This window comes from Amblyraja radiata, chromosome 4 (genome assembly GCF_010909765.2).
Source record: "Amblyraja radiata isolate CabotCenter1 chromosome 4, sAmbRad1.1.pri, whole genome shotgun sequence".
In the NCBI taxonomy this organism is placed as follows: domain Eukaryota; kingdom Metazoa; phylum Chordata; class Chondrichthyes; order Rajiformes; family Rajidae; genus Amblyraja; species Amblyraja radiata.
The window spans coordinates 30,174,704-30,187,786 of NC_045959.1; the positions used below are offsets into that span (position 1 = coordinate 30,174,704).

A 13,083-nucleotide genomic window follows, 5' to 3' on the forward strand; every position below is an offset into this window, starting at 1 on the left:
CAGTCAGGAGCTTCACATGGGGTAGAAATGCAGCGGCAATAGAAGAATTTGAAAGTGCGATGAAAGGCATAGATGGCACAGCGGTAGAGTTGCTGCCTTACAGCGCCACAGACCCGGGTTTGATCCTGACTGCGGGTGCTGTCTGTTCAAGGTTTGTACATTCTCCCCGTGACCTGCGTGGGTTTTGTCCGAGATCTTCGGTTTCCTCCCACGCTCCAAAAATGTGGAGGGTTGTGAGTTAGTTGGTTTGGTATAAATGTAAATTGTGCCTAGTGTGTGTAGGATAGTGTGAGTGCGCAGGGATCGCTGGTCAGTGCGATCCCGGTGGGCTGAAGGTCCTGTTTCTGCGCTCTATCTCTAAACTAAACTAAGGAATGTGAAGATGTTGGAACATACTGAGGTTCAGGATGATGATGAATGGATGGCTGGAAAGTATTTTCAGGAGCAGGGACATTTCACTACGCTTCCTTGTGCCACCAGCTCAAGTTAGTAACTCAAGCCATAGACACTGCGGCATGAATGTCTATAAGGGGCGGAAAGTCACTAATTCCAGTAAGGATCAGAGCGTCGGTCGCTAGTTTCAATAATACGCGGGACATCACTGATTCTGTCAGGAGCAGTGGACCACTGGCGCCAAAGATAGACAAAAGTGCTGGAGTAACTCAGCGGGTCAGGCAGCATCTCTGGAGAAAAAGAATGGGTGGCATTTCGGGTTGGGTCTGAAGAAGGGTCCCGACCCGAAACGTCCCCAATCTTTTATTTTTAGAGATGCTGCCGGACCTACTGAGTTACTCCAGCACTTTGTGTCTATCTTCGATATAAACCAGCATCTACAGTTCCTCTCTACACACCTGACCACTGAGACCAGGCAGCAACACACTGTCACCAACACTAGTTGAAGGCAAGGAATCATTAACTGAGCCACACAAGGAACTGCAGTTGCTGCAATTGTATAAAACACAAATTAATGAAGTAACTCAACGGGTCGGGCAGCATCTGTGGAGGGAATGGATAGGCGACGTGTCGGATCTGTGTGGAAGACCACCAGGGGCGCCGGGGAGATGGCAGCCCTGCCGGCAGTCTGTTCGTTTTTTTCACCTTTTTGTTATTTTTAGCATTTGTTAAAAGTTTGTTTTAATGTACTTCAGTTTGTTTTATGTGGGGGGAGGGGGGAGGGGATCGGGGAAAACTTTTTTTCAAGTTCCTACCTTCCCGGAGATGCGATCAATTTTCGGATCACATCCTCCGGACTCTGCGGCCTTCCATCGCTGGAGCTGGAGGCCTCATCGGACTGTAGTGAGCCCCACCGCGAGGCGCGGACTTAACATCAGAGCGGATCTCCTGCCTGGGATTGCTCCCGCCGCGGCCTACGGACTTACCATCAAGGACTCGCAGTCTCGGGAGAGGCTAGTCGGAAGCTCAAACGCCGCAGAAGGTTCGACCAGCCCCGACGCGAGGTTCGATCGCCCGGCACGGGGGGAACTGACATCCCCCCACTGCAGGAGCTGAACGCCTCGACGCGGAAGACCCAAACGCTGCTGGCTACGGGAGTCAAGACCGTCCCGTCAAAGGAGGGTTTGAGGCCCCCGACCGAGGAAGAACAAAAGGAAGGACACAGTGAGAAATATGTAGGAGTCACTGTGGTGGATGTTCATGTTAAAATGTGTTTTTGAGTGATCTGTTGTTTTTAATTGTATGACTGACCTGGCCAGTGAAATTCCTCATATGTTGCAAAACATACTTGGCGAATAAAATCTGATTCTGATTCTTTGCTCATTCTCCCTGCGATCATGGGGAGTTCTTCCTGGTGCTCTGGTTTCTTCACACGTCCCAAAGACATGTAGGTTTGTAGGTTCATTGGCCTCTGTTAAAAAAAAGGGCCCGATGTGCAAGGAGTGGATGAGAAAGTGGAATAACATAGAACTAGTGTGAACAGGTGATTGATGGTCGGCATGGACTCGGTGGGCCAAAGGGCCTGTTACTGTGCTGGATCTCCAAACCAAACAAACTCCAGTAGAGGGCAGTGTGTCACTAACTCCAGTAGTGAACAGCCTGTAAGAAAGTCCAGTGAGCAGCAGTGTGTTTGCAACTATAGTAGGGGGAAGGGTGACAGTAAGTCCAGGAGGCTGGAAGCAAAGATCCTATAGCGCTATAGGATCTTTGGCTGGAAGTGCCAGCAAGTCTAGAAGAGAAGGGTGTGCCAATAAGCGAGTTCGGTATTCCGAAAAGCGCAAGGAATCATGGGATTTGTCAAAGGTCATTCACCATAAAGAAAAAGCGAACAAAGCGCTGGCTGAAGAAACTGTGTATAAATTCTTATCTTTATTCATAATTTATGTGTGAAAATATAATTAATCTGAGGAACGAGGGTGATGTGTGGTCACATTATAGGAAAATTAATGTATTCCAGACTGGAACACAACAATGATACTTTCTGAGTCGAATTTTACTATTCTGCTCATTTCAAGACAATGGAATTCTTCAGCCTCATCTATGAAAACGAATGAGCAATGGGGGTCAAGGAAAGAGCGTTCACGTCGTGGCCCTGTTTCCACCAATCTTTCCACCACCACGCACAAGAAGCACAAGAAGCGACAAGACAGACACCATTGTGTGCAGATGCCGAGAAGTGTGTTCAGCTCGACAACTAGTAATCTTGTGTGTAGACTCGATAAGAAGAAGAAGAATGAGCAATGAAACTCTCGATTCCAGCGAGACTCCCATAAATAGTCAACTCCTCATCCCCTCCCAAAGGAACAGCTAGCGGGAGAGCGGGGTGTACAGAGAGAGAGAGGGGGCAGATGCTAGTGGGGGACAGGGGAGACCCACGCCTCGTCTGCAGCCAGGATCGAACCCGGGCCCCCGGCACCGCAAGCTCTGCCGAACCGCCACTGGACTGCCCTGTCCAACCCCACCCACCCCCCCGAGTGTCCCATCCCCACCCGTGGCGTGGCTGGAGACGTCCGGGGCGACCCCGGACCTGGTGACACCAGCGGCCCCAGGAAAACAGCCAGCACGGAGAAGAAGCGGCAACCCCAGTTCAACTCCGCCTGTCCCACCAGGCCAACCGACAGCCCCGGACCGAAGACATCAACTGCCCCAGGCCCACAGCCAGCGCGGAGAAGAAGCGCCAACTCCAGCCCAACCCCATTCCCCAACGGGCCGGGGACCGCCATCGGCCACCTGCCAACCCCCCGTCACTGGCGAAAACCGAGTACCAGCCATCAACGGGGATACACACAAAGCGCTGCAGCAACGCAGCTGTCTCATCCCCGCGTTGGCTGCAAGCCCAGCCCGACACTTCCGGCAGCCTCCGGCCGCCCCTGCACAGGGACGGGACACGCGGGAGGGGACAGGGACGGGGACAACCCAGCAGCAACTCAACAGCGCCCGCAGCGCCGGAGACCCGGGCCCGACCCCGACCACGGGTGAGCAAGATCTCGCTCACTCACCAAAGCATAAAGCAATAAAAACAACAAAATAATCTTAGGTACACAAAAATGCTGGAGAAACTCAGCGGGTGCAGCAGCATCTATGGAGCGAAGGAAATAGTTAACGTTTCGGGCCAAAACCCTTCTTCAGCCTTCTTCAAAAATAATCTTAGCTTTTAACAAAGGAACAATAAATATATCTAATTCATAGTTTGAAAGCAGTATTTTCTAACCTAGAAGAATCAAAGCTGGACAAAACAGAAGAAATTAAGGGGTATATGTACACAGCTCCATTGCTTTCCAGCAATGTTTATGCATAGTGATCTTTGACCTGGGCATGCGCAGTCGGAATACAGAACTCGCTTATATTTTCGCATGGGGTCAGTGTATCAGTATCTCCAGTAGGGGGCAGAGTGTATGCAACACCAGGAGGGGACAGCGTGTCAGAAAGTCCAGTAGAGTGACTCCAATAGTTAAGTTTAGTTTAGTTTAGAGATACAGAGCGGAAACAGTCCCTTCGACCCACCGAGTCTGCACTGACCAGCGACCCCCGCACATTAACACTACCCTATACACACGAGGGACAATTTACATTTACACCAAGCCAATTAACCTACAAACCTGTACGTCTTTGGAGTGTGGGAGGAAACCGAAGATCCTGGAGAAAACCCAAGCGGTCATGGGAAGAACGTACAAACTCCGTCCAGACAGCACCCGTAGTCAGGATCAAACCCAGGTGCTGTAAGGCAGTAGTTCTACCACTGTGCCATCGTGTAGGGGTCAGGTCGTTTTATCTCATGATGGCACAGTGGTAGAGCTACTACCTGACAGCACCATCTTCAGTAGAGGACAGTGTGATATAATTTCCAGCAGGGATCAGTGTCAGTAATTCCAATAGGGATCAGTATGTCATTTACAACTGTAGGCAGCAGAGTGTCTGTAATTCCAGTAGGGGGCAGCATGTCAATAACTTTCGTAGGCACCGTTTAATAAAGATACTGGCCGTTTGGTGTCAATAACTCCAATCAGTGGTGGTGCGTCTCACACTCCAGGGGGTCATTAGCGCCCATCGGGTGAACTCTGCACTAAGCTGCAGTGGGCAACAAGGCATTGCAAAATCAGTGGGCTTGGAGTTGTCATGACTTGTATTAGGTGCAGTACAATAGTGACCCTGCACAGGCTCTGAGTGTCACTGATATCTGTCTAGGAGAGGAACTTAGTAACACTGTGAAGGAGCGTCTCAACCCGAAACATCACCCATTCCTTCTCTCCAGAGATGCTGCCTGTCCCGCTGAGTAACTCCAGCATCTTAGTAACACTAGTTGGTGCCCAGAAGGAGCAACGGGCCTACTGCAGATAGAGGTAGGGAGTGACTGACTGCAGAGAGAGGGACAAAATGCTTAACTCGAGAGAGGGTGAGGAGTGACTGGGAGTGGAAGGGAGTGACTGCTGGCAGAGGGAGGGAGTGGCTGTCATCAAGCTGTGGTTAATGCTGTATCTGCAATCTCAGCTTTCACATGCAACATGCTTCTTGAAGGAGTCATTGATTTGTAGAGCACGGAAACAGGCCCTTTGGACCAACTCATAGGTGCTGACCAAGTTTTTAGTTCTTAGTTTTAGTTTTAGAGATACAACGTGGAAACAGGCCAGCGATCCCCGCACATTAACACTATCCTATATCCACAAGGGACAATTTTTACATTTACCAAGACAATTAACCTACAAACCTGTACGTCTTTGGAGTGTGGGAAGGAACCAAAGATCTCGGAGAAAAACCCACGCAGGTCACGGGGAGAATGTACAATCTCCATACAGACAGCACTCATAGTCAGGATCGAACCCGGGCATCCGGCGCTGCATTCACTGTAAGGCAGCAACTCTACCACTGTGCCACCATGCCGCCCTCAAGCCTAAACAAGCTAGTCCCATTTGTCTACAACTGCTCCGAAACCCTCTAAATCTTCCCTATCCCAGTAACTGTCATTGTTGTACCCATCTCGACCATGAAACTGGCAGCTCGTTTCATAAACACACCACATAAAAGTAGCAACTGTAATCAAGGACCATTTTCACCCTAGTTATTCCCTCCTCTCCCCTCTCCCCTCTCCCCTCTCCCAGGGCAGAGGAGACAAACGCCTGAAACCATGCACCACCTGATTCAGGAACAGCATCAGTTATCATTGGGATTATACCTTTGCTATCAGATTATTGAAAGGTCCCTCCGCAAGCTAGATAGTAATCCTGATCTTCCAACCAACCTCATCACGTTTTTATTTGCACTTTCTCAATAATTGTACTGTTATAGAACGGTAACACTATAATCTGCAGTCAGGCATTTTTCTCTTTGCCCTTCCTGTTGTATTTGTGAATGCCTCAATTATACTTATGGATGGTATGGTTTGAATGGATAGCACATAAATAAAGTTTTTCTCTATCTCAGTACATGTAGCAATAATAAAGTATAACAAAAACCAATACTCTCTCGGTGAAAACTTTGCCCCTGACGTTCATTTGAAATGTTTCCCCCATCACCTTAAACTTATGTCTTTATTTCTGACATCTATCGTGGGTAAAAACTGTGGCTATTCACCTTATTTCTGCCTCTCATGACTTTATATTCCTCTACAATGTTGCTTACTCTCCAGCGAGTAAAGACTCAGCCTATTCAGCCTCTCACCAATTCTAACTCTACAGACCCCAGTAATATCATCTTGAATCTCCTGTGCACGCTATGGAGTACAACGGCATCCTTCTGTGTGCTGCCATTTTGAACTCAATAGACTAAATTGGAGTACCAAGTGGAAACATTGTTCCAGTCCTAGGTTATGAGCTACTGACATTCATATTTTTCACAATTCCTTCCTTGCAGAATTTCATCGATACTGAAGGCTCTGGACTGGATGACAGCGACATTGACCGTGAAAACATTCGAGTGAGTATCAGAGAGACGTAGTCTCAGACAGCACAGAAACAGGTCTTTTGGCACAACTCATCCATGATGACCTAGGTGCCCATCTCAGCTAATGCCATGTGCCAGATTTGATCCATACCATCCTAAATCTTTCTATCCATTATACCTACCTCTGGCAGCTCATTCTAGATCCTGTGGCGTCAGGGACAGCACCAAGATATACATTTATACATGGTTAATTAACTGGTGTATATCATGTATTACATGTATAAATCGTTCTTACATTCGGGAACATGGTTAATTAACTGGTAGCATTGTTTCCCTGTCCTAACGGCCTTTGTTTTAGTCGGTGATTACATCTATTCCATTCCTCCCTCGCAAAGATGTGGGATTTCAATTTTAGCGCACTTGTTTGAATAGATGCAAGCGGCATGTCCAGCATCTCTCCTGTGCGCTCAATACATTTTCACAATACCACGTTCAGGATATTGTGTATTGGTATTCCTAGATCCTTCTGCTCCACCTCACTTATCAGGGCACCAATGTTTACTGTGAAGGTCCTGCTTTGGTTCAACTTCCCAAATCACAATGCCTCATGTGAATTGCCATTTGCCATTTGCCAATCCTCGGCCCGCTTAACCAGCTGATCGAGATCCTCTGTAATAATCCTTGATAAGCTCCCTCACTGTGTTCTGCAGAGGGTAAATGTCCAACTTAAGCAGCCTTGGTTGATAATTGCTGTCCCGTTACACACACCCCTCTCTGACCCACGCTAATTCCCAGCTGATCTATTTGCCTCCTTGTACCAATACTGGATCAATAGTCTTGAGGCAAGATCTGGTACTTAGCACTGCTGCATGGGTCTACAAGGGTTAACATGTCTGGGCTTGAAGAGCAGTGTTGGGGGGCAGTGATCATGAACCTTCAATGGTTCTTTATTGTCATGTATGCAGTGCACAGTGCAATTACCTTTGCACAGCTCACTCATGCACAAGTCGCCACATTTTGGCGCCATTTACAAAATTCCAAAGTCCAGTTATAAGGTCATAAGGTCATAAGTGATAGGAGTAGAATTAGGCCATTCAGCTCATCAAGTCTACTCCACTATTTAATCATAGACAATAGACAATAGGTGCAGGAGTAGGCCATTCGGCCCTTCAAGCCAGCACCGCCATTCAATGTGATCATGGCTGATCATCCCCAATCAGTACCCCGTTCCCACCTTCTCCCCATATCCCCTGACTCCGCTATCTTTAAGAGCCCTATCTAGCTCTCTCTTGAAAGTATCCAGAGAACCGGCCTCCACTGCCCACTGAGGCAGAGAATTCCACAGACACAACTCTGTGAAAAAGTGTTTCCTCATCTCCGTTCTAAATTGCTTACCCCTAAAGGGCCTGTCCCACTTACACGACCTTGGCTCGCAAATTACGCAACCTCGTGGTCGCTTGAGGCGTACGGGCAACATATGGCCACGCGGGTCCGGTTCCACTTAGAAGCGCGGAGTTGTGCGGGGCTGGTCCCAACATTGAGCGGGGCTCCGAAATTCCTGCAGTGACCGAAATCTTCGCGCGCCAACAGCCTGTCGGCCCTCATATGCACGCAGGCACATTGCGGTCGTACGCGGCGTCTTGACTTCGTACGCAGCGTATTGACGGCGTATGCAGCGTATTGACGGGGTACGCCTAGCGCGTGGCGTTGCGTGATGACGTCACCGCCGACGCCGTGCGACACCCAAATTCAGTCGGCCCGCCTCCTGCCCAGCTGATTTGTAAGGATGACGTAAATGACGTCACACGCGAACTTAGCGCGAACTTCGCGTGAACTCCACTTCCGGTTGGTCGCGCCAAACGCACGCAATCGCATGCAAGTGGGACAGGCCCTTTATTCTTAAACTGTGGCCCCTGGTTCTGGACTCGGGAACATGTTTCCTGCCTCTAGCGTGTCCAAACCCTTAATAATCTTATATGTTTCAATAAGATACCCTCTCATCCTTCTAAATTCCAGAGTACAAGCCCAGCCACTCCATTCTCTCCGCCATCCCGGGAATTAACCTTGTGAACCTACGCTGCACTCCCTCAATAGCAAGAACGTCCTTCCTCAAATTTGGAGACCAAAACTGCACACAATACTCCAGATGTGGTCTCACTAGGGCCCTGTACATTTTTTATAATGTACAGGGCCCTAGAGAGCTGATCTATCTCTCCCTCCTAATCCCATTCTCCTGCCCTCCTCCTACGCTCTCCAGTCTTCGGGGCCGAGCTCGGCAGCTTCCGAGCTTCCCCCTTGCAGGCAGCGGCCCGCCGGGTCCTTCTCCGCAGCGGCACATCCCAGTAGCATTCTGCACCACCGCACCGCATCATAGTAGCCTTCTGCTGCGGATAGAACAAATTTAGTTCTTAATGGTGCTTTCTGGCATTTCACAGCAACTAACAGCAGTAGGTCCAGGTATCTACAAGTCCACGTAGGTGGGAGTTAATAGAAGCCATTAAAATGTCTTCTACCCCAACTGAACAACTGCGTGCCAGACACAGGATGTAAAGCTCCATCTGCTAGTCATAGTCAGCCAGCTTTTGCCTTCATGTTGTTGTATTGAAGTATAAATGCTCTCAATTATTAAAAATTATGCTAAAGGTCATGTTTTTCCAAAATGCTTTCCCAACATCAACAACATAGACGTGGAAAGACTAACTATTAGTGTGTAAATTGTATATTGACTATTAAACTATTGACTATAAACTTTATTCATTAATTAAAATTCAAAGGTTCTTTGATTTAGTAGTTTCCACGTTCCCATGTTGAAATTTTAAAGTCTCAAATATACGGCAGAGGATAGAAGAGGATAGAAGTTTTAATTGAAAGCACAAAAACAAAGTAAAAGGCTCATGGGTTTAAATAAAAACTATTTGTAATAAATAATTTCTTGAATTCAAAAATGAATCCATGTACATCTTAGGTATTTTCTGTGAGGAGTGCCTACTAAAATATATTACATTGCTCATGAGTTTAGAAGAATGAGAGGGGACTTTAGACAATTGACAATAGACAATAGGTGCAGGAGTAGGTCATTCGGCCCTTCGAGCCAGCACCGCCATTCAATGTGATCATGGCTGATCATCCACAATCAGTACCCCGTTCCTGTCTTCTCCCCATATCCCCTGACCCCGCTATCTTTAAGAGCCCTATCTAGCTCTCTCTTGAAAGCATCCAGAGAACCAGCCTCCACCACCCTCTGAGGCAGAGAATTCCACAGACTCACCACTCTCTATGAGAAAAAGTGTTTCCTCGTCTCTGTTCTAAATGGCTTACTCCTTATTCTTAAACTGTGGCCCCTGGTCCTGGACTCCCCCAACATCGGGAACATGTTTCCTGCCTCTAGCGTGTCCAAACCCTTAACAATCTTATATGTTTCAATGAGATACCCTCTCATCCTTCTAAACTCCAGAGTGTACAAGCCCAGTCGCTCCATTCTCTCAGCATATGACAGTTCCGCCATCCCGGGAATTAACCTTGTGAACCTACGCTGCACTCCCTCAATAGCAAGAATGTCCTTCCTCAAATTAGGGGACCAAAACTGTACACAATACTCCAGGTGTGGTCTCACTAGGGCTCTGTACAACTGCAGAAGGACCTCTTTGCTCCTATATTTGATTACTCTTGTTATAAAGGCCAACATGTCATTCGCTTTCTTCACTGACTGCTGTACCTGCATGCTTACTTTCATATACTGATGTACAAGGACCCCCAGATGAGGAGAAATTTATTTAGTCAGAGGGTGGGAATTCTTTGCCACAGAAGGCTATGGTGGCCGTCAGTGGATATTTTTTAATGGCAGAGATAGATAGATTCTTGATTAGTACTGGTGTCAGGTGTTATGGGGAGAAGGCAGGAGAATTGAGTTAGGAGAGATAGATCAACCATAGACTTGATGGGCTGAACGGTCTAATTCTGCTCCTATCACTTACGACCTTATGACCACACATTAATCACTTGCTTTGAAAACAGGACCACTATTTTTTACAAGAAACTCAAATCTCCAGAGAAAGGATGGAAGGGGGACTCCCTTGAATTATTTCTTATTGCATACAGGCAGTTCTGATGCTCCTCAGTCTGTACTGAGGTGATCATAGGGCCCCAGAGTGTAGAGGCAAAAGTCCTCCGGAATGAACCATTACATATGCTGCCGATATAAAGAAAAGCTTCAGAGATGACAAACAAAAATTATAATTCACTGGATAAATTCTATCGTGTAACTGAAAAGAATCTACTTGTTTCTTTTCATCGTCCTTTATATACATTTTTACAGAAAATGAAGAAGTTGTGGATTCCGTCACCGGTTTTTCCTTTCCACAACTTCAAAATAATATCCATGTATTTTATTAAATGTGAAGTGTAGGAGGGGACTGCAGATGCTGGTTTGCACCGAAGATAGACACAAAATACTGGAGTAACTCAGCTGGACAGGCAGCATCTCTGCAGAGAAGGAATGGGTGACGTTTCGGGCCGAGACCCTCCTGAGTAAATGCTGCCTTTCTCCAGCTGAGTTTCTCCAGCGTTTTGTGTCCATCTTCTTATTAAATGTGAATCTCTTTGGGTTTTTGCTGCCATGGAAGGCATGATGCCATAATCTAATGGGCAGATGGAAAACCATGGGAGCATTGGACATGTCCACAGCTATCACTGGCAGAGCTCGCATTTATTGCCCAACCCCAGTCCCCTATTGCAGATGTCGCTGTGCCTTCTTGAACCACGGACGCTGAATGGCATGCGGGACGTATCTTTTTTTTCTTTTTTTAAATTTATTTTATTAGAAGCAATTGTACAGGGATAAGACGATCGACATAACAGTTATACAATTATTGTACAGCTTCATTTTTAACATTAAAACATAAATCAAAAAAAAGGGGAAAAAAAGAGAGAATGAAGAAAGAGAAATAAGAGAAAGCAAGAAAAAGGCCCCTAAGCTACCAAAGAAGTGCAAGAGAAAAGAAAAGAAATAAGAAAAGAGAAGATGGAGATATGCCTTCCCCCCCCCCCCCCACCCCCCCCCCCCCCCCCCTCACCCATTCCTAGCATCAGGTTTAAATTTGTGTTTAACCATTCTGTTGTTGCAGAAATACAGTAAAAGGCAACCATGTCTTTAGAAATTGATCTACTTTTTCCGCCAAGTCAAGCCTAATGTTTTCTAAATGTAGTGTCTCGGACATATCATTAATCCACATCTTCACTGTGGGGATTGTTGTCTGTTTCCAAAATTTGAGTATTGCGGGACGTATCAGAGCAGAGCTACAAGATATACACACAGTTCTGTGACTTGCATCGCATGTAGGAAAACTGTGGCAAGGTATCGAGCCCGCTGCATATCAATGAGCCAGCTCGAGTTTTAATTCACAAAACTAGCTCTTTATTACCAGACTTTCTTTGAATTGTTAATCAAATTCTCCAAGCTTGGTTTGCCAGGTTATGTGGGAGAGGTACCAGCTTCTCAAAAGCTTTTCCCTCTACCTCGGTACACATGACAATATGTAAACTAAATTAAACTAACGTGACATAATAAATAAACTAGACCAAACAAAACTAAACTCAACTTCTCTCTGTATCTCTATGTCACACTATTCTGTGATTCTGGGATAACCGGATTTGACCTCATTCCCTGGGATTGGGTCATAAGGTCATAAGTGAGAGTAGTAGAATTAGGCCATGCAGCCCATCAAGTCTACTCTGTCATTCAATCATGTCTGATCTATCTCTCCCTCCTAAACCCATTCTCCTGCCTTCTCCCCATAACCCCTGAAGCCAGTACTAATCAGACTGGGGTTACTAGTGAAGGGTCTGGTTTCCTAATGTGGCGATTATTACTGCAGCACACGGTGTGTGACGGTCTACTCTTCTGTTCACAGTGTCCCCCAGGGCCACCGGGTCCTCCAGGTTTGCCAGGGCCACCTGGTGTCCCAGCTGTGTTTGAAGCTTCGAACCCAAACCTCGTGGGTGCCCCAGGGCCTCGCGGTCCACCAGGATACCCCGGACATGATGGGGGCTCGGGGGATTCGGTAAGTGGAGCCCAGCTTCACCTCCTCTCACTTGTTATTTGTCTTTCTCGATGCCGTCTTTGTCGCTGTCCGACTGATTGCTCTGACTTTGCCATCTTGCAGGTTTTTGATGAGAAAGCGAGCGGGTCTGGCGAGGTATTCATCTGGCTTGATCAGGTCCAGTCCATTCTTAGATGATCCTTTAGAAAGCAGCCAGCGAGGCAGTCATTATTTAATGTGGACATTGAATATCAGCCTAACCAGTTAACCCTTTCTCTGTCTCTTGATGCTCCGCTGCACCTGCTGTGATAGCCTGCTCCACCAGGCACATGATCTACATAGCATTCTGAGAGAATACTATGCAAAACAAATCACCACTTGCGGGCTTGCGAGATCTTGCACCTCTTTACACTAAGAAGCTAACATTGTGCTCTTCTAGTTAGATGAATGTAAACCCTGCGCCGTGTTTCACTTGGGCCTGTGGGTAAGTGAGTGAACAAGGAAAGTGGTTCTGCTTTTCACTTTTCACCAAAGAAATTGCATGCGGGTCATGCAGAGCTCATTAGAACGACTGTACGTGCATATTTGGGAAGACAAACCTCGCGTCGTTAGCAAAGAAACCCATTTGCAAAAAAACGTATAGAAAGGACATTACAGATGAGCATTGGGCTAGGGTTCCAAACATTGTGCATGCTGGTAAATGGTCTTGAATACA

The 13,083-nt window shown here is 47.0% G+C and overlaps 1 protein-coding gene across 6 annotated transcripts in view; it reads left to right on the plus strand.

Moving 5' to 3' along the window:
* LOC116971961 (collagen alpha-1(XVIII) chain-like) overlaps window positions 1-13,083 on the plus strand; it is a 288,785-nt gene that overhangs the window by 178,627 nt on the left and 97,075 nt on the right. For 3 of the 6 annotated variants that reach the window (XM_033019180.1, XM_033019176.1, XM_033019178.1), the window contains 3 exons: window positions 6,301-6,363; window positions 12,240-12,389; window positions 12,492-12,545. In XM_033019180.1, the coding sequence (XP_032875071.1) occupies window positions 6,301-6,363; window positions 12,240-12,389; window positions 12,492-12,545 (267 nt within the window). The remainder of the gene's footprint in view (window positions 1-6,300; window positions 6,364-12,239; window positions 12,390-12,491; window positions 12,546-13,083) is intronic. The other 3 variants (XM_033019181.1, XM_033019177.1, XM_033019179.1) reach the window with 2 other exon arrangements.